General features: G+C 43.9%; 2 protein-coding genes across 4 annotated transcripts in view; both read right to left on the bottom strand.

Moving 5' to 3' along the window:
• zgc:92275 (cholesterol 7-desaturase nvd) overlaps window positions 1-12,871 on the bottom strand; it is a 39,062-nt gene extending 26,191 nt beyond the window's left edge. For all 3 annotated transcript variants that reach the window (XR_010795551.1, XR_010795550.1, XM_066646720.1), the window contains exons 1-5: window positions 12,466-12,871; window positions 4,452-4,640; window positions 3,657-3,835; window positions 1,099-1,224; window positions 841-960 (exon numbers count right to left, since the gene is read on the bottom strand). Coding sequence is in view for 1 of the 3 variants with exons in the window: in XM_066646720.1 (XP_066502817.1) it covers window positions 841-960; window positions 1,099-1,224; window positions 3,657-3,835; window positions 4,452-4,640; window positions 12,466-12,871 (1,020 nt within the window). In the remaining 2 variants the exon portion in view is untranslated. The remainder of the gene's footprint in view (window positions 1-840; window positions 961-1,098; window positions 1,225-3,656; window positions 3,836-4,451; window positions 4,641-12,465) is intronic.
• Window positions 12,872-15,518: 2,647 nt separating this feature from the next.
• cel.2 (carboxyl ester lipase, tandem duplicate 2) lies at window positions 15,519-23,740 on the bottom strand. The gene is made up of 11 exons (XM_066646157.1): window positions 23,678-23,740; window positions 22,603-22,750; window positions 21,457-21,576; window positions 21,130-21,327; window positions 20,676-20,806; window positions 19,414-19,521; window positions 19,011-19,125; window positions 18,679-18,865; window positions 17,558-17,761; window positions 16,037-16,234; window positions 15,519-15,807 (listed from the first exon to the last, which is right to left on the bottom strand). Exons 1-11 carry the CDS (start codon window positions 23,738-23,740, stop codon window positions 15,576-15,578), a joined length of 1,704 nt encoding a protein of 567 aa, XP_066502254.1. The 3' UTR covers window positions 15,519-15,575.
• Window positions 23,741-23,997: the final 257 nt, after the last annotated feature.

Genomic DNA, 23,997 nt, shown 5'->3' with positions numbered 1-23,997 from the left:
GACTGTCTGTGAGGAGTGTGGTGTGTTCTCCCTGTGTCTGCGTGGGTTTCCTCCGGGTGACTGTCTGTGAGGAGTGTGCTGTGTTCTCTCTGTGTCTGTGTGGGTTTCCTCCAGGTGCTCCGGTTTCCTCCCACTGTCCAAAAACACACGTTGGTAGGTGGATTGGCGACTCAAAAGTGTCCATAGGTGTGAGTGTGTGTCGCCCTGTGAAGGACTGGCATGCCCTCCAGGGTGTGTTCCCGCCTTGCGCCTTATGGCTCCGGACCCACCACGCCCCTGAATTGGATAAGTGCTTGAATGAATGAATGAATGAATGAATGAAATGCACTCACTACAAAGTGAACACGACACAAACATGCAGTAGACAAGCAAAAATGCACTGTGGCTGTGTTGCATGGACATGCGTTCTCTGAAGAGATGCAGGTCCAATCCCTTTGCGTTGACCCGGAGTAGTGCTTCCTCTCCAAAATGAATCATCCAATATCAGTAACTGCCTTCTCTAAAGCTTTTGTGACTGAATACCATGAAATATTTACAACGATGTTCCAACAAACTGCTATTCATTTCAGAGGAAGTGTAGGAATGAGCATGCATCCACAAACTTTGGCTCATACTGTGTATTTCAACACATTACTCTGTATAATATATGTATAATGTAACTCTTTAAGCCATGGTCCAGTGCTCCACACTATACACCATCCACAGAATTAAAACAACAGATTTCAGATCCCATGTGACAGCAGGACTGGCCTGTGACTATTCATTAGTCACCCTTCACTTAGCAATTCTTTTCCTCCTGAAGCTCTCTGCTGCCCCCTGTCCATACTTCTGAAGATTTACCTGTCTCGCCACAACACTGAGGTCCAGCAGAGACCAGTGGTGTCCAAACACTGTTAGAGCGTGTTTAACCAGCATCTGAGAGCAATGCTTATTGGGCTCTCGCTCTGGAGTCCACTCCACCTGAAAAAGACACACACACACACACACACACAGGCCCCCATAAAGTCCAAGGCTGATGCTACACTATTTCTGTGTCGGGAAAAACTAAGCTGCTCTCTCCAGAAGGAGGATCCACAGCCAGCCTCTGGTGATGCTCACCTTCCAGTCATGGCGGACAAACTCCCAGGTTTTACTGTTTGTGTAGCGCAGGTCCACTCCACTCACAATGCCTGGAGTGTGCAGATGAGCCAAGTGAGCGATGTCTGCAGCGTTTTCAGGGATTTCCTGAAATGATACAGGTGAAAAAGACGAAGTTGCACTAGTCAGTTTCACAGGAGTACCTGTTTGTGTTATTGTAGTTCACCTACACAGCCACCAGAGGCTGTGCATCACGTGTACAGACCAATGAAATCAGTAAGTGCATTATAAAAATCAACCTCCAGCAGCCGAGCAAACAAACAACAACAAAGACGAGTACTTCATTCCAGAGTGCTGTATTTCCAACAGGATTTTGCAGGCACAGGATGCACTGGTGCTGATGCGGTCGCTAGAATAACAATGTTTAACAGGTTCTTCATATTTTACAGTTAATTTGTACTTGGTAGGAAATGAAATAAAATCTCCTGGTGTAACTTTAAGGAAATTGTGATTGGAAAATGCAACATAACATTGTAATGAGATAATGCAGGTGTTACTTATCCAGTGAAATGAAGAAGTAAAACAAAAGCAGAAGCAGAGTGTCTGGGGTGTAAATGTTTGATCTCACAACAGGTTTAATAGGAAGCTATTGGTTATTTTTGCCAATGATTCATTTTCAGTCTTTATACTGACACCTAGTGGCCAGGATGTGTCAGATTCTGTGCTGAAATGATTTTAAAAATGTCAGCCTCCATTTAGGGCATGAACTGGTTCGTTAAGGCAGCGGTTCTCAAACTGGGGGCAGAAAAGCCAAAGAGGTTGTATCTCTTTTTTATCGTTTTGAGTTACATTAATTTATCATTAAGTTATTTGGCCATAACTTAAAACATGATCCATGATTTTAAAAATTATTATTATTTAAAAAAAAACATTGTAAAAATACATATAAATACATATGTAAAAAGACATTTAACTTTAGTGAGACTTTCAGATTTTTGAGACACTTTGAAAATAAAGAGATAATATCCGCGGAAGGAAGCTAAACGTGTAGTTTTTCCACGGTGTGGAAGTTGTGTTCGTATTTCGCCATCTAGCGGCGACAGGATGCAACTACTGCAATATATAAGGTGAAAGAGAAAATCCTAATAAACTGGCGAGTAAGTAGCTAACTTCAGCGTCGTGTTTGGATGTTGGTTCGATTGGAGACAGAATCGATTGCTTTTCCTTGGTGACCCGGATGTGTATCTGAATTTTTTTAACTCGTATTTTGGCATCTAAAGTTTGGCCTATCGAATTTGAGCAACTTCAAAATATGTTTGAATATTTTTAAGCTTGAATTTTTTTTATCTGAATTTATTAATCTTGAATAATCTTGAAAACGTGTTCAATTCAATAGCAATTATATTCAGATACATAATTGCGAAGCAAAATATTCCGAGGTATTCAGACGCATAATTTTAGTGCAAAAAAAAAATGCAGTGCTACAAATTCAAAGGTGGTAATATTTCAAAATCTGATGAGACAGATTAGCTTCCATAGTGTCATAAGTGGCACAACATTCACAAAGGGGGCCCCCATAATAAAAAATGTAATAATCATTTCCATAACTATTGTTTGTTAATGTCTGGTGGTAAAATTAACTTATTGCTCTTTTAAAATAAACTAAATATAAAAATAGGGCGGCACAGTGGCGCAGCAGGTAGTGTCGCAGTCACACAGCTCCAGGGTCCTGGAGGTTGTGGGTTCGTTTCCCGCTCCAGGTGACTGTCTGTGAGGAGCGTGGTGTGTTCTCCCTGTGTCTGCGTGGGTTTCCTCCGGGTGCTCCGGTTTCCTCCCACAGTCCAAAAACACACGTTGGTAGGTGGATTGGTGACTCAAAAGTGTCCGTAGGTGTGAGTGTGTGAGTGAATGTGTGTCTGTGTTGCCCTGTGAAGGACTGGCGCCCCCTCCAGGGTGTGTTCACGCCTTATGCCCAATGATTCCAGGTAGGCTCTGGACCCACCGTGACTCTGAACTGGATAAGTGCTTACAGATAATGAATGAATGAATGAATAAATATAAAAATATGATTGGAGGATTAACACTGTGGTGGAAAAAAGACAATAGGAGTAATTAACTAAGTTATATATGTTCTTATTTTTGAAACTCAACCAAATAAAAATTTAGGCAAAAACTATTATTTCCTAATTAAATATTATTATAATTCATTAGAATCAGTTTTAATATGTCAAAAACAGCACTATAGACATGCTTATATACAGAAAATAATAAGGTATCTATTACTAAAAATCCTGGACACAAAATCCACAGCTTACACAAATATATAAGTCACTGTGCCTTTGTTCATACTCTTTTTGTGTTAGTATTTAAAAAGCCAAAGCTCAGTCTTGCTTCAATCAGATATATATTGTATCAATTAATATACTAACCATGTTACAGTTGTGAATGTTTTTTAAGATTAGGAGTCTTGCCCAAAGAGCTGTATTGCTACTGCATTGTGTGAGTACCCAAGCAGGGAATCCAACCTTAATATTCTGTATAAAAGTCAGCAGTGTTACCCACATGACCCTAATGGGTACCTCAATGTGTGCACTGATGAAGTGCTCCGTTCGTCCTCTGTAAGTCCACTCTCCTCGGCTGATCTCTCTCTGCTCCGGCACTCTCCACGCAGGCTCCTCTCCATCGCAGTGGAACCACACCAGCACCTGACCATTCACCTCACAGCTCGGCCAGCAGCGCACCTTCGCAAACTCAGGAACTGACCATCCATCGGAAACAAAGAACGGATTTCATGTTTATCCATGTAGCATCTCATACACAACAATGCAGTAACAAGGAGGGATGGGGGAGGTCTTTGCTGGAGTCTACTGCAGTGCAGGTATTTCTCCTGAGAGAAAGAGACCAGTAATCTCACTTGTGACTTCTCCTGGGTTTAGTAGGGATCTCAGTGAGGAATCTAATCTCTTTAATGAATGAGTGCCATGCCTCACATATCATTTTGTATTTATTCATTCATTGTCTGTAACTGCTTCACTGGGCCCAAGGCAGGAACACACTCTGGAGGGGGCACCAATCCATCACAGGGCGACACACACACACACACACTCACTCACATCTACGGACACTTTTGAGTCACCAATCCACCTACCAACGTGTGTTTGGAAAACCCACACGAACACGGGGAGAACACACCAAACACACCGGAGTGGGACTTGAACCCACAACCTCCAGGTCCCTGAAGCTGTGTGACTGCGACACCTACCTGCTGCGGCACCGTGCCGCCCTTCACATATAATTTGCAGCTGTAAAATCAAAACATTAGAAAAGTCTCTCTGCAGCGATATGTTCACAGAAGTCTAACAGTGATCCCTCACCTTTCTCTGCGTAAGGAATCTTCACACACTTCCCGTCCTCTCCGCGGAACTGCCACCCGTGAAAAGGGCATTCAATACAGCTGCCCACCACTCTGCCCCCGATACCCAGATTAGCCCCTAGGTGAGGGCAGTAAGCGTCCACCACATACGCCTGTCCATCCTGTCCCCGGAACACAGCCACCTGCTCACCTGAGGACACACACACACACACACAAACGATGGATGGAAAATAAGGTAATGTGGATTTGCAATGCAGCGCAATGTAGCACCCAAAAAAATCTGAAGAGGGCAGCATTGCCCAAATGTTAATTGCTTTTTGAACCAAATACAAATGTAATATCAGAATGTTATAACCACCTCCTTGTTGCAGGTATGATTCGGGTTCTGGAGTATTCTGAGAGCTGCAGTGACACTGACGTGTTAATGTGTGTTTTGTAGCATGGGTGGATCAGACACAGCAGTGCTGCTGGAGGTTTTAAGCACTGACTCTATTAGACACATCCACCTTCATTGTTCACCCTTTGATTAAGTAAAGTCAGATCTGTGTGTATAATGCACTGTGATCAGCTCAGTGTGTGTGTGTGTGTGTAATTGTATTGTGATCACATGTGTGTGTATAGACGTTGTTGTGTATATGTAAATAAAGCTTTATAACAGGCCTGATGTGTGTTTGGTTTGTAAATTTGTGCTAGATGATGGAGCTATTATAATAGGGGACACATTATGATCGCTCTATAAGTGTGGCACTAAACACACAGAGGCTGAAGTAATATAGGTCAGATCTACGTCTGGGACAGGAATGAGGAGAATGAATGAATGAGAGAGAGAGAGAGAATGAATGAAAACGCTAAATGCTTGCATAAGACGATGTGAATGGGGAAAGATGAAGCAGAAGATGTAGGCAACAAAATGAGCAAGAACAAAAGACGAGGTATAAAATGGAGCAATGGAAGAATAGGAGGGAGCTTTCAATCGCAAGAAGAAAATGAGTGTGAGGGAAGAAAATCAAGAGAAACAAGAGGAAATATAGAAAAATGCAAATAAAATACATTTTAATGTGAGCGCAAGAACAGAACTGGGACAGAGGACAGGGAAAAAGAGGGAAAACTTGTGGAGAAAATGTCAGGTACCTAAATTAAAGCCAAGGAAAAAACCAGACGAACAAAACAATCTGTAAAATAAAATTTCTGTAAGAGGTCTGCCTGGGGCTGGGGTGAGGCTGCCTGCTAAACCACCCCCAGTCACTAGAGGGAGACAGAGACACTCTTAATTTGAGGCAATTAGTTCCATCTGGGCTACTCCTACTTAAGAGAAGCCAACACACACCTCAGTGCTCAGTCTTGGGTTTCTCTTTTCAGAGTGCCACACAGGTCTGGCCGGTAATTCGGTAAAGCTCCTCGAGTTTTCTCTCTATCTTCTGTTTCTCCACCAGAGCTTTCTCTCTGAGCTTCTCTGGTTTCTCTTGGGATTCAATATTTTCTTTTCTTTATCATTTTTGTTGTAAATAAATAATTAGAAATAAAGTAAGTTGTGTTCTGTCTTTGATTACTTTTGTCTCGTCTTGTTCCTCCATTTTGTTTTGGGAAACTCTCTCACCTTTGTTTTCTTTTGCTCAATAATTTTGCGCTGATAAGTTTTCCCCTGATATCTCAAGTTTTCCTCTTGTGTTTCATTTTTTCCTGCCACTCTTAATGTCCAGAGGGGTTGTTTGTGTGTCTCTGCACTTCAGGCCTATTTCTCTAGTGCTCTGTTGGTGGCTCGCCCTGTTCCAATCCACCCCTGGGTGAGCTGCCACATTACAATTTCTTTTAGGAATTAGGAGTTGATTTTAAAAAGCAATTTTGAATATAGAAGAATGATGTTTGGTTCCCTCATATCAGCTTCATTGGTTGGTTCAAGGAAGGAAAGAAGGAAGGAACAAACTCTACTGATCGGCGTTCGGTCCCAAATAACAACACACCAATACACGATGAGTAAACCACACTTAACATTACCATCACCGCTTTGTGGTTTCCAAAGCCTGCTGTTCGCAACAGAGATGGGGACTTGTGATGTCACTGTCTATATTTGGGTTGGAGATACTGTAGTGAAGTTATCTAGGTACCAGGAACAAAAAAGGGAGTAGAGCCTGCACAAAAGCATTACTTTCTAGGCTTTTCTTTTTAAGAATGAGGCTGAATGTGATTGGAGACATTAGGGTGAATGAGATGTTCCCTAGAGGAAGCCTAAGTAAGCCACACAGGAGCCTAATAGCATCTGAGTGACCTGCGCTAGGGGGAATCGTTTCCAATAGTGCACAGATTAAAACTGATTTACACTGTTTCAGTGCAAGAACATGTTGAGAAGGGAACCCTGGCCAGTAGCCAAACACTGTCTACGGTGATCCAGGTGAGACCTAGGCTACAGAACAATCGTTTCTAAGTAGTCAAGACATTTCAGAGCATCCTAATAAGAGAACAACAAAGGTGGTTTGTTTGGAGATTTCAGTGAATAACCAAATAGGTTTGTAACACAATACGATCTCTCTGTCTCGCCTAGCGACCTGGCCGAGTCACAGTTACCCACGTTAAACAGAACAACAAAACGCAGGCTGGGAAACTGAAGACGCCAAACTATCGTAATGATGAGATACAAACAGATTAGTGCTCAGCATTCAGCAGAGGTTACAGTAGGTCAGTGATGCAGCAGCTCTACAGGGACTGATGGCCATGCTGTGGGTCAGCGTTTCTCCACTGCAGCCCCAAGGGAACACGGGTTTCAATTTCACTTCAGTACGTCGGATTAAACCCTAGGTCTGGATACGTCCACTGAAAAAATTATGCCCTGGTAACAATTCACAATGGACACCACTATAACTAGTAAATTCAGCTACTTCAAGAGCATCCATAAGGAATTAAGTGTCAAATTAATAACATCAGAAGACATTCAGGAATATGGATCTTATCAGACCCTGTGTCTGCTGTTACACACCCAGTTAACCACAGTCTCTGTGTAAACAATGCATTGTTCTGATCTTACTATCTGACATTTGTTATCAGTCGGCAGTTGACTGGTTTCTCCTGCACATCTAGGCTTTGTAAATTTCGTTGTGTTTAACGGGGAAAATATATCTAATTTGACTGTACTTTCTAAGACTAATATGTGCACGTTAGAATAATGTTCCTCCCTTTTTTTATTTTTATTTAGACGTCTGTTAACTCAATACAGATCTGAAATTACAGAAGTTTGTATGTCAAAAAAATGATCCTGGCCATTAGTCATATCCCACTCCTCGAGAGGTGCCACTGTAGTTTGATGATCAATTTTATGCACATCACCCACCATTGGTTATATTTTTGTAGCTGATCTGTGTATATCAAACAAGTCGGCACACAGCATTATTGCCCCAGACATTTTTGCTGGTGTTATACGGTGGCGAAGCAGGTAGTGTCGCAGTCACACAGCTCCAGGGACCTGGAGGTTGTGGGTTCGAGTCCCGCTCCGGGTGACTGTCTGTGAGGGGTGTGGTGTGTTCTCTCTGTGTCTGCGTGGGTTTCCTCCGGGTGACTGTCTGTGTGGAGTGTGGTGTGTTCTCCCCGTGTCTGCGTGGGTTTCCTCCGGGTGTCTGTCTGTGAGGAGTGTGGTGCAGTCTCTCTGTGTCCGTGTGGGTTTCCTCTGGGTGTCTGTCTGTGAGGAGTGTGGTGTGTTCTCTCTGTGTCTGCGTGGGTTTCCTCCGGGTGACTGTCTGTGAGGAGTGTGGTGCGTTCTCCCCGTGTCTGCGTGGGTTTCCTCCGGGTGACTGTCTGTGTGGAGTGTGGTGTGTTCTCCCCGTGTCTGCGTGGGTTTCCTCCGGGTGTCTGTCTGTGAGGAGTGTGGTGCAGTCTCTCTGTGTCCGTGTGGGTTTCCTCTGGGTGTCTGTCTGTGAGGAGTGTGGTGTGTTCTCTCTGTGTCTGCGTGGGTTTCCTCCGGGTGACTGTCTGTGTGGAGTGTGGTGTGTTCTCTCTGTGTCTGCGTGGGTTTCCTCCGGGTGACTGTCTGTGAGGGGTGTGGTGTGTTCTCTCTGTGTCTGCGTGGGTTTCCTCCGGGTGACTGTCTGTGAGGGGTGTGGTGTGTTCTCTCTGTGTCTGCGTGGGTTTCCTCCGGGTGACTGTCTGTGTGGAGTGTGGTGTGTTCTCCCCGTGTCTGCGTGGGTTTCCTCCGGGTGTCTGTCTGTGAGGAGTGTGGTGCAGTCTCTCTGTGTCCGTGTGGGTTTCCTCTGGGTGTCTGTCTGTGAGGAGTGTGGTGTGTTCTCTCTGTGTCTGCATGGGTTTTCTCCGGGTGTCTGTCTGTGAGGGGTGTGGTGTGTTCTCCCCGTGTCTGCGTGGGTTTCCTCTGGGTGTCTGTCTGTGAGGAGTGTGGTGCAGTCTCTCTGTGTCCGTGTGGGTTTCCTCTGGGTGTCTGTCTGTGAGGAGTGTGGTGTGTTCTCTCTGTGTCTGCGTGGGTTTCCTCCGGGTGACTGTCTGTGAGGAGTGTGGTGCGTTCTCTCTGTGTCCGTGTGGGTTTCCTCCGGGTGTCTGTCTGTGAGGAGTGTGGTGTGTTCTCTCTGTGTCTGCGTGGGTTTCCTCCGGGTGCTCCGGTTTCTTCCCACAGTCCAAAAACACACGTTGGTAGGTGGATTGGCGACTCAAAAGTGTCCGTAGGTGTGAGTGAATGTGTGAGTGTGTGTTGCCCTGTGAAGGACTGGCGCCAGGGTGTATTCCCGCCTTGCGCCCAATGATTCCAGGTAGGCTCTGGACCCACCGTGACCCTGAACTGGATAAGGGTTACAGATAATGAATGAATGAAAGTGTTTTGACGTGAACTATACTGTTTAAGGGAAATTAGTGAATCAGGATTTTTCACAGTGGTTTTGATTGGAACCAGCTTTTTAAAGAGTTAATGCCTCAAAATGCTCCTCGCTGAAATGTTTTGACATGGAATGATTATTAATATATTGCCTGATACAGACGATTAAACATAGCTCCATTAGGCAAAACCTAAACACCTCTTATATAATGGCTTCACCATTTCATAGAACCACAAACACTGCGTAGGTTTTTGTGGATGTGTGAATAAAATGGCTATATTTATGTCACAGACATAGTGACCCTGGGTTCCTATCACTACCACTTTAAAGAAATCTGAGCGTACAAGTTACTGTACAATGAAGAATTTAACATTAAAACGCACTGAGTGACTCTTGACAGTTGGATTGTGTTGGGACTGTGAAGGTTAAGTGTTTAAAACAACATGATATTCCAGTGGAGACAAATTTTTTCATAAAGGAATAAATATGCCTTCTCAGCATTCACCAGACAAATCAGTGCAGAGCAGAGAGCTGTTTTACACAGGATCCATGCACACACACACACACACACACACTTCTGACAAACAGCCACATATTGAGAAGGAAAACACTGACCTGCATCAGTGCATGTGTGTGTGTATCAGTGTGTGTGTGTGTCTGCATGGAATTCTGTGTAAAAATAGCTCTCTTCATATAGTGTTGCAGCCATCTGCCATTTTCAGTTCAGAGACAATGTATTGTTACTTATTCTAACATTAATCAAACAATAAAGGGTGCCCCAAAATTAAGGAGACAGAAAATATAGGAAACACCCATATTATAAATATATTAGGGCTGGGAAATTAATCAAAAAGTTTATGTACTGTCGCTTTTAAAAATGTACTGTCCCTTTAATATTACACTATCATGCTGTAGTCACGTGATTCTGCCCCATCTGCAACAGCTGAGGCCAATGTAGCAACTCAAGCAGCTCGTACCATAGAAAAACACCTCGTCTATGGTCTGGACATGCTCTGTTTTGACTATAATTAAGACGACACTGAACAAAAAGAAAGTTTCAGCAACCGAAGCACAATCACACACCAAATATAAACAGTGCTCAGAAAGTGAGAGGAACAAGCTCCCAGCGACATTAGAAAAAATATCCCAGCTTTAACACTGGAGCGTATTTACAGCACAGGCCTCGACACTGAACTGTGAGGGTCACAAATACAACAAAAAAATAATCGTTTATTAATCGTAACTGTGCTAAAATGTACAGTTAATCGTGATACTGATTTGCACTCATATCGCCCGGCACTAATATATATGCATATATACATATGATAGGTGCTCTAATTTTTAAACAAGCTGTGGAGCAAAGGGGAGCCATGGTCTAACAGTGTTTTCTCTTCGCTTACATCTTGTCTAAAATTGAATCGTCATTCTTATATGGGTGTTTGCTTTAACTATTTCTTTCTTCTTATTTTGGGACACCCGGTATAATACTGGGAGAGTGAGACTGTGAAAATGTGAAGTAGTACTAAGTATAATTTAAGTATAATCCTTGTACAGCTCTAATCTTCTCTTTCCGAGATCCATTTGTTCATAAAACATAGCAACAAACATGAACATGTCATAGCTGTCTCTCATTTTTTGTTACTTACACAATCAGTTGTTATTACTATACGGTATGAAAGGTACTGATGCAACTGCTTTGCATTTGTTGATACTGGGAGATCCAGTCATTCTAAAATGAGTCTCCCACACACAGGCCACAAGAGAAGGTAAGAAGAGGGAGGTGGTAACAATGCTGACTGCTGAGGCATTTGAATGGCTACATTTTGTCAGTATATGTTTATACACCAACAAATGTAGATGTGTGCCAAAATGTATATGAAACATTTGTGACATGAACCGGACGTGAATGCCGGTTCTGACAAAGGGTCTCACTGGCCACTGCCTAAATCAGCCCTCCATCTCGGGGATGTACTTGACTGTATGCTCTGTAAGTAAGGTGCTCGATACACAGCAAGTTATTCACACCCTGGTTCTAGCTGATGAATGCTTTAATCTGCACTCATTGCAAATTGAGATGAGATGTGCACTCAGCTTGTGTACTCTTCTCCACAGGAAGGTATAAAATTATAAAAAATAGTTATCAGTGAGAAGGATATAAAGCCCTCCACCGAATTGCATCGGTTATCCAGAGCAAACCATCTACATTCAGCACTTGATCATGGCTGCAGCAATGTTCCGAACTCTACAGTAAAGAGAAGGAAACAGCACAGGGGAACAAGCTCCCTCTGTCTTTACTGAAATTCTGTGAAGCTGCTTTGTGACAACATCACAAAAGCACTGTACAAATAAATTTGATTTGATCTGATTTGGTGTTCTCCCTGTGTCTGTGTGGATTTCCTCCGGGTGACTGTCTGTGAAGAGTGTGGTGTGTTCTCTCTGTGTCTGCGTGGGTTTCCTCCAGGTGACTGTCTGTGAGGAGTGTGGTGTGTTCTCCCTGTGTCTGCATGGGTTTCCTCCGGGTGACTGTCTGTGAGGAGCGTGGTGTGTTCTCCCCGTGTCTGTGTGGGTTTCCTCCAGGTGACTGTATGTGAGGAGTGTGGTGTGTTCTCCCTGTGTCTGCGTGGGTTTCCGCCGGTTTCCTCCCATGGTCGAAAAACACACGTTTGGTAGGTAGATTGCTGACTTAAGTGTCCCTAGGTGTGAGTGAACGTGTGAGTGTGTATCGCCCTGTGAATGCCCAGGGTGTGTTCCCTCCTAGCTCCCAGTGATTCCGGGGTAGGCTCCAGACCCACCGCCACCCTGAACTGGATAAGCGGTTACAGACAATGAATGACTTGATAAGATTTGTGCATTACTCAATTTATATCTCTGGATGTAGATTTAATTTCAAACAAGCCTTTGATGTAAAAATAAATAAATAATACATTCAAAGAGTCCTATTTTCAGTGTACAAAACAAATTACGAAGTGGTAATGGCGTAATAATGTGTGGGCACAACTTAACACATTGGGAATGTCTTAAGGCATGAAAAATAAATATGCATGCTAATGCATGGCAATGGCTATAACGCGTGAGAACAAGATATGGTTTTGAAAGGCTTATGAAGTCGTTCCCACGCATTAAGCACTCGCTACACCTTACTTTATTTTCCAGGGATGTCCCCAGCCAAGCTTCTTACTATATTACAGTTATTCTGCCTTTATTATTTACCCAGCACTGTCACGCTCCTCACGTCGCCTCTCTCCAGCATGTGGGAGTCCAGGACCCGGTACCAGCCGTTGGGGTAAACCGGAGGCAGCTCTCCGGTCTTTCTACGGCGCCTCACTTCGTTTGCCGCGCGGGCTCGGGAGCGTCCGTCTTCGGCCACGTAGCCGACGTCCTCCGGGCTACGGAGAAGCTCTAGTGGAGCGAAAAATAAGCGGTAAAGCCAACCGAGCGCCAGCAGCAGCGCCCCGGCCACGAGGCACGCCGCCGCCCGCGCCGGAGCTCCGCAGAGCCCGGTCCTCCTCCATAGCTCCGGGTAATCCCCGGGATCTACCAGCAGGAGGACCGCGGAGAGGACCAGCACACACGCCGACAGCAGCTTCCAGAGCACGGACGAGCCACACAGATCCATCAGTGTCTTTTGAAGATGGTGAGCTAGTAGCTGACTCTGAAGGTCTAGGACTGTTGTGTCACCAAAACAACACTAACACAAACACTCAGCACTGTTTGTGTACGTGCGGCTGCCGAGGTTGCACTGGAGACAACAGCATCCATCTGCACGAGCCGCAGGACACGCCCACACACTTTTAAAATAACATGTTTTTATAATCATACATATTTTTGACTTCATTTGTCAGCTCCCTTCCCCAGACACACAATTCTTCAAAGTTGCTTCCTCTGAGACACTATTGCAAAGTCATTGGAGTTCAACACGCTTGGAGGAGAGCACTAAGAATATAAGACAAGCCTCATTAATCAATTCATATTTTTATTTATTTATTGCTCAGAGGGGATTAGGTGGATCTTTACCGTTAACACTCATTAATGTAAGTGACCTGTATCTGTCTGTAATGTGATCAAATCTGTCCCCAAAACAGCACAGATGCACACACTGATACGTTTATGCAGCTCGGTCCCAAATGGATCCATAGGCCTTGTGTAGTCAAATCCATTTCTATAAAGCTGTCTGTAAAGCGAGTTCAAGTCCCGCTTTGGGTGTCTGTCTGTGAGGGGTTGGGTGTGTTCTCCCTGTGTCTGCGTGGGTGTCCTTGCACATTCCAAAAACACATTTTGGCAGGTGTATTGACGACTCAAAAAAAGTGTGAGTGTGTCACCCTGCGAAGGACTAAACCCCCCCCCCCCCCAGGGGGTGTGTAACTGCTTTGCACCCAGATGACCCTTAACTGGATAAGTGCTTATCATTCAATGAATAAATGAATGTTGGTAATGTGATCGAACATAATATGTATGTACCCTACCTGCTCTGTCCTATATTTTTCGTTTTAAATGTACAAGGAGCACCACAAAGGTAGGTGTGTCTAATAGCGTGACCAGTGAGAAGGCATAGTGTTTTAACTCCAGCAGCAGTACACTCTCTAATCCACCAGCACTACACCCTAATGCACCACCACCACCACCATGTGTCACGGCAGAGTGGAAATGATCCACTGTTCCAATAAACCCTGCTCTGTGGTGGTCCTGCTCATTGAAGGAAAGATAAAATGGACAAAAACAGTAAAAACAATGAGGAAATTTCAATGTTTTGGATGATTGGTTTATTTATAACCACTCTGTAAAGCATGTAATTTGGCTAATTTGGCTAATAAACCAAGAGCCACCTTATACACTGCCAAGCATGTGTTACAGGGGCATAAAATCCCAAAGCTTAGGGCAGTGGAGCAGTGGAACTGTGTACTCTGGAATTACAGAATAAGTTGGAGTTGCTTTTGGGACCTAGAAGTAATTCCCCAGCACCAGGTCCTCACTTCACTAGAAACAAACGTTTATTTTGCTTTTCTTGCTCCTTTGCTTTTACAAGAATCTTTTTATGGTCATGTCCTTATGCCAACGCATTTATTGTTAAATCCTTTAAAATTTAGTAAATATAACTTAACAGCTATATATGTATTTATATATGAATAGTGTATTCATAAGCACTGAATGCCACACACATTGGTTGTTATTACTGGGTTAACTCAGCTTCACTGAGGTATTAAACTCATTAGACGTCTGGTTACCATAACCACCATCGTGACGACTTTGTTTACCTCAATCATTCATTTATTGAATGGTATGTGCTTATCCAGTTCACGGTCGCTGTGGATCTGGAGCCTACCCAGAATCATTGGGCACAAGGCAGGAACACACACTGAAGGGGGTGCCAGTCCTTCACAGGGTCTCTCTCTCACACACACACACACACACACACCTACAGACTCTTTTGAGTCGCCAATCCACCTACCAGCATGTGTTTTTGGATTGTGGGAGGTAACCGGAGCACCCGGAGGAAACCCAGGCAGACACAGGGAGAACACACCACACTTCTCACAGACAGTCACCCGGAGGAAACCCACGGAGACACAGAGAGAACACACCACACTTCTCACAGACAGTCACCCGGAGGAAACCCAGGCAGACACAGGGAGAACACACCACACTCCTCACAGACAGTCACCCGGAGGAAACCCAGGCAGACACAGAGAGAACACACCACACTTCTCACAGACAGTCACCCGGAGGAAACCCACGCAGACACAGAGAGAACACACCACACTCCTCACAGACAGTCACCCGGAGGAAACCCACACGGACACCACTTCAAGATAATATTTACGAAAACCATTCATATTCCCTTTAAAGAGTAGTAGTGGTGTAGCCAATGAAATAATGGCTTTTAGTGCACTCTAGTGGTGAAGATTGTGGTTCTGCTGTGTGTGCGTATGAATATACAACAAATATACACACCATATGTTTGCTATTTAGTGAGCTTTAATGAGGGGAAACAATATTTTTTTGCTTTTAAGATTATAGTAAATAGAAAGTGCTTAATACAGTGAATAACGATGAGCAACTGATGTTTAGTAAAGAAGATGATTATTTAACCCATGAATGCAGGGGGTTATAGTCTAGTCTTCAAGATCTCTTTCAGTCCACATTCTTAATACGTATCAGCTCTAAACACAACTCCTAAGATACGAGCACAGCACAAACGTGGGCTGACCGGAAACACCCCTGGAGACAGGACTGAAAATGCCTGCTGTGATGGACAGATGAATTGTTTTGTGTGACAGATGATTTAGATGCAATAATCACAGCAGTGTCCAGTTCTTTTCGTTCTAGTATTGAACTGGAGATGGATCTGTGGGTGGAACAGTGGGTGGAACAGTGGAGGGTTGGTTGAGGTTAGGGAAGCTCACGTAGGTGCTGGTCCAGAAGTGGACGAAGCGAGCCCTCATTTTCTGCTTGACTGAGTTTTTGCCCATGTTGTGGTTAATGTCCACATACTGGTGGCCCTCACCGGTGAACCTGGGCCAAGCCACAGGCACAGCCTCTCCGTTGTTGGGGTCACTGTATGAAAAGTGAGAGGGGAAAAGCAATAACTCTGTTTTCTATTATAAAATGTTTATATAAGTAATAAATTAAGCTTTAATTAGTTAAAGTTAACATTAAAAAAGTCTGAAAACATGGAGCATTTGTATTAGCCTTTAATCCTAGACCTGTAATTCAGCTGTGACCTGACAGAATTTACATTATCCAGTCCCTTCCTTTTAGGTTCATTTGTCTGGTCCGGGCTTACCCAGTCCTGGCAAAGTTGGTCCAGTAGGCGATCATGTATTTGGACACCTTGCGGTGACGGGGCCAGTAGCCCAGAGGGGTGGTGAAGGGCTTTCCGAACACATACTGCAGGTCATCAGCATGGTCAGCTCCCATCCAGCTGGGGTAGACAGGAAGTCGGTTGGGCTCAGAGAACACGTACGAGTAGGTACGAGCCGTCCTGGTGTAGGGAATGAAGAGAGAAGATTTCCATTGTTGTCACTGTCCAATTAGAATTTATTTTGTATATATAAAATCAGAATATAGCTGTTGTCTGCAACAAGCTCCCTAAAAGTTGGAGCTGCCAAGTTCTCTCTGTCTAAGATGATCTTAGATGGTCAAAAGACAATAGAAACATGTGCTGTGGATCAAAGGGACCAGACTGTTACCCGTGATAGGTGCAAAAGCCAGTATCTGTCATGGTATGCATTGCATCCCTGCCGACATCATCCTGCTGTCCAAAGAAAAACGAGTTTCTACAGTTTTGTCTATTCTTAGTTCACTATATCATTTGAACACAATAGTCCTTTGCATTGTGTGAAAATTTCATGATGAATGAACCAATAGAAATGCTCCAAAATTGTTTTTACACTTATTTTTGTTTGAAATTAAGGTTTTTTCCTTCTCTTGTAAAGTTACTATATTGGAGACACACGTTTTTCTTTGGAGAGCAATGTGTGAAGGTCCCATTCATGAGCCTTTAGGGTTTTTTCAGCAAGACAATGCCAGGTGTCATTCTATGCATATGTTTGACTAACCTGCCTGCAGCCCAGATCTGTCTCCTATGGCGCATCATGAGATAAAAAATCTGACAATGGCGATCACAGACTGTTGAGCAGCTAAAGTCTTGTATGAACGAGAGTGGGTAACAACTCCACTTGCAAATATTCAACAGGTAATATACAAAATATACAGTGTCATTAAAAGGACGGTGATGTAACATAATAGCAACACACCGCATTACCAGTCGCCAATCCACCTACCAACGTGTTTTTGGAGCATGGGAGGAAACCGGTGCACCTGGAGGAAACCCACGCAGACACAGGGAGAACACACCGCACTCCTCACAGACAGTCACCCGGAGGAAACCCACGCAGACACAGGGAGAACACACCACACTCCTCACAGACAGTCGCCCGGGGCGGGCCTCAAACCCACAACCCCAGCACCAGGACGCTGGAGCTGTGTGACAGCGACACTACCTGCTGCACCACTGTGCCACCTCAAGTGTTTTGCAGGCATCAAAATCTAAATATGTTTACAATTACAAAATAAACTCAAGTTGTCCTGTGAAAACATTGGAAAACTTTTCTTTGTGCACTGGTCAGTTAAATTAAGTTTCAAGAGAATGAAGAAATCAAAGATCCTAGCCTTTACTCCGTTTAAAGAAACACCGGAAAATGTTTGCGTGTGAAACGCCATGAGTCTGTTGAGCTGCTAATGAGCAATGAGGGATGAAAGGGGTGGAGTTAGTACTTCTGCTGTGAAAACCATTCACACCCACTTGGCATTTTTGGCGTGCAGATACAGGGCCGTCTGAGTGGGCACCAGGAAGGTGTAGTCAGTCTCGATTTCCACAATTGTTTTCTTGATGTCGTCTTTGGCAGGTTTGTTTCCCCAGTTGGCCGTGTACTGATCATAGGCAGATGATGCAGCGGCTGCCCCTTTCTCACTGGTCAGAGCAGTCAAGAGCGTTTTTACATCTTCCCTGTGAGAGGCGACAACAGAGGAGCAGAGAGTAAGAAGGTGTATATATATTTATAGTATCTCATTTTGTATCATGTTTTCTATGGAATCTAGACTGATAACTCTGTGCTGATATCTGAATCACCTTGTCCAAAACAGATGCACCTTAAAATACATTTGAACATGTGTGTATTCAGTGATATCTCTACTTTCATTAATCACAGCATACTTGTCTACTTTTTCCACCATTAGAAAGGAAATACAGGTCTTATCTGAGAAGTGCCAAAACTACAATGTGAAAATTACAGGACATTTTGCTCAAGACTGTTTTTTAAAGCTCATCCAAAAAGGAATAACCACAAAAAAGTGAAAGGCCACAGCTGTCTCCAGCTTTCACTGTCAAAGAAATGATGGGGGGAACACTGACGAGTGTGGATCTGAGTCGGAAAGCCTCCTGGGCTCAACGTACATGTCAATCAGCTGTCATCTTCAACACATCTGTGACTCAGATAGCTGTCAGCACCTGCTGAGGCCACCATCACACTGTCAAAGAAATCCACACTTACCCCTGTTTGATTAGAGCCCTAATAAACTCACACTTGTCACATGAAAGCGTTCAGATAAATGCATTTATAATGATAAGACAATGTTATTATTAATATACACAGTGTATATTAGTTGCAGGAACGTCTTATGATTGTATGAGGGACTGTATAACATTAACACAACTTAATTGCTTCTACAATTATTGCCCATTTTTTTAGCTCTACAATTACAGACGGTCCATCTGTTGCTCTGCATACTTTTTAGCCCCTTTTTGTACTCTTCTTCAATGGCCATGTCCCCCATAAGTCCACCACAGAGCAGATATGAAGCCAAGCTGCTTTGCGGTAGTCTGATTTTGCAAAATGCATTATCAAAAAGATCAGTTTCACTCACACAGGTGTGGGCTGAAGGGGCTGGTTGACCGATGGAACATCAAAGCCAGTGAAAATGTGCCCGTCCATGTCATTGATTCCAGCAATGTAGTCGATATCAGCAGCATTACTGAACAGATTGCTGGGGTCATCAGGCAGAAAGTCTCCATCAATTACAGGGGACAGAGCCAGGTTCTTCACTATGGGTTCTGGAGGAGGATTTCAGAAGTCAGTCATTTTCTCAGTTAAATTCTACAGGTTCGCAAATCGAGATTCTTTACCAAACCTATTTGTGACATGCCCACCTCCGTGTGGTGGATGCTCTATGGAAAATAAACTTACACAGGATCGTACCTGCTGCTGAACCTGCCAAGTTAAGAGTGCCAGCGATGGTGAGTTCAAAGGGGTCAGTCATTTTCAGACAGCTGACCATGCTCTTGTCAGTGGGACAGCCAACTTTCTTAGCCACCTGCAGACAGAGGATGAGACATATCTCAACACTTTGATTAGTTCAGTGGTGTAATACTATAGCAGTCACACGGGCTACGTTAGAGCTATGTTTTGATAACATCTGGTGCTCACTCAGTAGTGTTCACTCAGTAGTACTTGGTGAGTACTGGAGTAAACACATGAAGGACCATTTATTCCCAGACACCATATAACAACAATAGTTTCTAGGGAGTGTGTAATATTATCTGGTGGGCACATGATAATATCTGGTGGCTCACCTTCACTGCTGATATATCAGTCTGCTCACCTGCTCAGCAAAAGCTCTGGGATTTCTGTTAACACCCCACGGACACAGAGCAACACCGCTCTGGGAAATAGCTCTGCGGATTAAGCCCTTGTTGTGGGGGGACAGCATCTGTCAATACACACACACACACACACACACACAAATAAATAAAAATAATGAGTGTTATTGTTAGATGGGGACTGAGAAAGGTATATTATTAAGTTATAATATCAGAATTAAAAGCTTACAGCAGATAACCTCAAATATTAATTTAAAATAAAAAAAACCCTATTATTTATCATAGTCATCATTAAAAATTAATAAGCAGCGTAGAATGCAATTATTTATTATCATGCAATATATATATATTTTTTTATTAATAGGGCAAACTGGGGAGGCACGGTGGGTGTCGCAGTCACACAGCTCCAGGGGCCTGGAGGTTGTGGGTTCAATTCCCGCTCCGGGTGACTGTCTGTGAGGAGTGTGGTGTGTTCTCTCTGTGTTTGCGTGGGTTTCCTCTGGGTGACTGTCTGTGAGGAGTGTGGTGTGTTCTCTCTGTGTCTGCGTGGGTTTCCTCCGGGTGACTGTCTGTGAGGAGTGTGGTGTGTTCTCTCTGTGTTCGCGTGGGTTTCCTCCGGGTGACTGTCTGTGAGGAGTGTGGTGTGTTCTCTCTGTGTCTGCGTGGGTTTCCTCCTGGTGAATGTCTGTGAGGAGTGTGGTGTGTTCTCTCTGTGTCTGCGTGGGTTTCCTCCGGGTGACTGTCTGTGAGGAGTGTGGTGTGTTCTCTCTGTGTTCGCGTGGGTTTCCTCCGGGTGACTGTCTGTGAGGAGTGTGGTGTGTTCTCTCTGTGTCTGCGTGGGTTTCCTCCGGGTGAATGTCTGTGAGGAGTGTGGTGTGTTCTCTCTGTGTCTGCGTGGGTTTCCTCCGGGTGACTGTCTGTAAGGTGTGTGGTGTGTTCTCTCTGTGTCGGCGTGGGTTTCCTCCGGGTGCTCCGGTTTCCTCCCACAGTCAAAAAAAACACGTCGGTAGGTGGATTGGTGACTCAAAAGTGTCCGTAGGTGTGAGTGTGTGAGTGTGTGTGTGTTGCCCTGTGAAGGACTGGGGCCCCCTCCAGGGTGTATTCCCACCTTGCGCCCAATGATTCCACGTAGGCTCTGGACCCACCATGACCCTGAACTGGATAAGCGTTTACAGATAATGAAAGAATGAATGAATAATAAAGCAAACTGTTTGACAACCGTGTACCGAAAGAGGATGTTTGCTGAAAAGACATCACACTGTACCTGGAAGCTCACACTAGCTGCTCCGGCAGATTCGCCAAAGATGGTGATATTGTTGGGGTCTCCTCCAAAAGCCTTGATGTTCCTGTGAACCCAGGCAATAGCAGCGTGTTGGTCCCACAGACCATAGTTCCCTGTAAAACCAGGGTAACATTGTTCAGATTTTTAATTTACTAAAAGAAAAAGGGGAAGCCAACACTCTCACTCTTATCTTTCTCTCTCTTTGCTCTCTCTATATTCCTGCCTCCCTCTTCTCTGCTCTTCTGAGAACAGCTTCCCACTCTAATAACATTAAAACCTGGACTACAGCTGTACTGTGGTCAGAAACTGACTGTATTAAAGGGTGTCTGATAAATTGTGCACACACTATTTGCTCACGTTGTCAGTTGAACTGATTTATTGGATACAAATCAATATTGAATTAATGTAAAATATTGCACCATGAAACATATCTCACCGGGTAACTCTGAATCTCCTGAGCTGAGGAATCCAAGAGATCCCACGCGATAGTTCACGGTTACAACGATCACATTTCCCCTGTCTGCTATCTCCTCTCCGCTGTATAGATAATTATCCATAAAGTTTGCCCCCTGAGACCCACCCACCAGGAACGCTCCACCAAACAAGTACACCATCACAGGGAGGCCAGTGGAGACTGGAAGAAACATCAGAAAACAAAGATGAGATTCTGATTAAATTATATTAAATATTAGATTATGTTAGACATCTGTGTGATTTTCTGTTAGTGCTGTATAAAAAAGCATCCGTCTGTAAATATTCTTACTTGACCGGCCCTGGGGGACCCAGATGTTGAGGTAGAGACAGTCCTCACTGCCACGAGTTCCGACCTGAAGCAGGTTTAACTGCAAACACCTCTTTGCAAATTCTGTGGCCTTCAAAACACCTGTAAACACACAGCTGGAGGAGATTAGACTTTGAAACACATTCATTCATTCATTCATTGTCTGTAACCCTTATCCAGTTCAGGGACGCGGTGGGTCCAGAGCCTACCTGGAATCACAGGGCACAGTGAGTATTACTAATTCTAAAGTACCTGTCTATCAGTTTCCAACACTTTACAATTTTGCCTTTTCATATTTAATGCTGGGTAATGTCAGTGTCACGTTTTCATGTTTCATGCGGGCCGGCACGGTGGTGCAGCAGGCAGTGTCGGATTGTAAGTTCGAGCCCTGCTCAGGGTGTTTTTAAGAAGATTGGTGTGTACACATGGGTCTATGGTTTCCTCCCAAGGTTCAAAAACACATGTTGGTAGATCGATTTGCGACTTAAAAGTGTCAATAGGTGTGAGTGAATGTGTGAGGGTATGTTGCCTCCTCCAGGGTGTGTTCCAAGCTTGTGCCCAGTGATTCTGGGTAGACCCACCGCAACCCTATATTTGATAAGCGGTCACAGACAATGAATAAATGAATGTTTCATGCTCAGGTGGAGACATGTATAATGTTCATTAATTAATTAATTCATTCATTATCTCTAAGCGCTTATCCAGTTCAGGGTCACGGTGGGTCCGGAGCCTACCTGGAATCATTGGGCGCAAGGCAAGAACACACCTTGGAGGGGGCGCCAGTCCTTCACAGGGCAACACACACACTCACACACATTCACTCTCACTTTTTGAGTCGCCAATCCACCTACCAACATGTTTTTGGACCGTGGGAGGAAACTGGAGCACCCGGAGGAAACCCACACAGACACAGGGAGAACACACCACACTCCTCACAGACAGTCACCCGGAGGAAACCCACACAGACACAGGGAGAACACACCACACTCCTCACAGACAGTCACCCGGAGGAAACCCACGCAGACACAGGGAGAACACACCACACTCCTCACACAAATATCCATCAAAATAAATTAAAATAGTCTGAATAGGAACTGTTTGGCAGAAACAGAAACTGTTGGCACTGACCGGTCCAGCCAGGGTGAGGGAGTGGTTTCTGGAATCTTCCTGGTGGTGCAGCAAAGGGGATTCCCTTAAAAACATCCATGTAGCGGAAGAGTCCAACTCCATGATTCGCTCCCTGCACCATCCCTCCTTCTGTGTACACAACTCCTAGCTGTAATCAATAGATTCAAAGTTAATACATTTAAACAAAAAAACATTTACTCAAATGGGACACTTGGTCAGAGATGTTTACATTCTACTAACACCGCTCTAGCGTCCACATCACCAAAAAATACTTTAAAAAAACATAAAATTAATGGCACAGATGTTGCCTTCTTTCAGTATGCATCTAAGTATATGCTTTTAGTCCCTACCTCTCTCTCTGCCACCGGGACTGGTTCCTTAGATTTATGACATATTAAACACAGGCTGTCTTTGGAGTAGTTTGAAGTAGAAATGCTCAGCCATGGGACTCACTGCTAGTTTTGATCATGATACAAACTACCACAGGGGTGCCCACTAATTGTTTTGGCTGGAGATCTACTTTTTCCAGAGGACATACCATCCGGATCTACTTCAGTTTTCTTAGACCAATTTTCAAGCATGATTCCAAGTAGTCGTCAATGAGGGTGGATTGATATTTGGACTTGATATGTATCAGGTGGGAAAAGGCTGAGTCACAATTGATACATTGGGCACCCCAGGTCTAGCATATAAACAACAGCCCATGGACATGCTACGAATGTTAAAAACTTAATTTGCACGAGAGGGGGGTTGAAACTAATATGTTGATTGTTTTTAAAAAATCTATAGAAGATTAGGGAAAGTATTTTTTTCTCTGCATGTAGTGTCTATATGTCATTTTAATTTAATAGGCACAAAATCGCATTAATCAATATGGTCAGTTATTTGAAAATATTATAGCAGTGGCCCTTTACACAGTGTCAAAGGTTTTGGAATATAAAAAAAAGTTGCATTAACTCTCAATAAAGCTATTGTTTTTGACTGTTTCTGAAAAGAGATGGGAATCAGTTGACAGTGACAATATAAATTTTAAGTAAGAAAGTGGTGATATATCAATATATAAAAATGCACTCACGCTGGATGCATTGGCAGCACTCAGGAAGAGTCCGAAAGCCGCTAAAATCCCCAGCACAGCCATTGTTTCTTGACAAGACACAGCTGTGAAACCACAGATCTTTCCTTTGCCTTTTTATATACCCATTCAGATCAGCGCATATCGGCCTTTTCAGCAAAATAGTGTACCTTCTTTTTTATCTCGAGGGTCACCATGTGTGTCCTTATCTTCAGTTCTCACACTGAAACACTTTGTGACATGTTTCATGATGAAAGCCTACAGCAGGATTAAAGATTTTCTACCCAGTAAACACTTCATAACTTAACAGATAATTAGCCCAC

The sequence above is a fragment of the Hoplias malabaricus genome, chromosome 15, assembly GCF_029633855.1.
Source record: "Hoplias malabaricus isolate fHopMal1 chromosome 15, fHopMal1.hap1, whole genome shotgun sequence".
NCBI lineage: Eukaryota > Metazoa > Chordata > Actinopteri > Characiformes > Erythrinidae > Hoplias > Hoplias malabaricus.
This window is presented reverse-complemented; position numbering and strand designations above follow the sequence as displayed.

Bases quoted from the DNA above. Each gene is read 5' to 3' on its own strand.
- cel.2 (XM_066646157.1), bottom strand. From the start codon at position 23,740: ATGGCTGTGCTGGGGATTTTAGCGGCTTTCGGACTCTTCCTGAGTGCT. The intron at 21,577-22,602 runs GTCAGTGCCAAC...GTGTGTTTACAG, and splicing joins CCCTCACCCTGGCTGGACCG to GTGTTTTGAAGGCCACAGAA. The intron at 15,808-16,036 runs GTAAGCCCGGAC...CTTTTCATACAG, and splicing joins ACCAACTTTGCCAGGACTGG to TGACCCCAACAACGGAGAGG.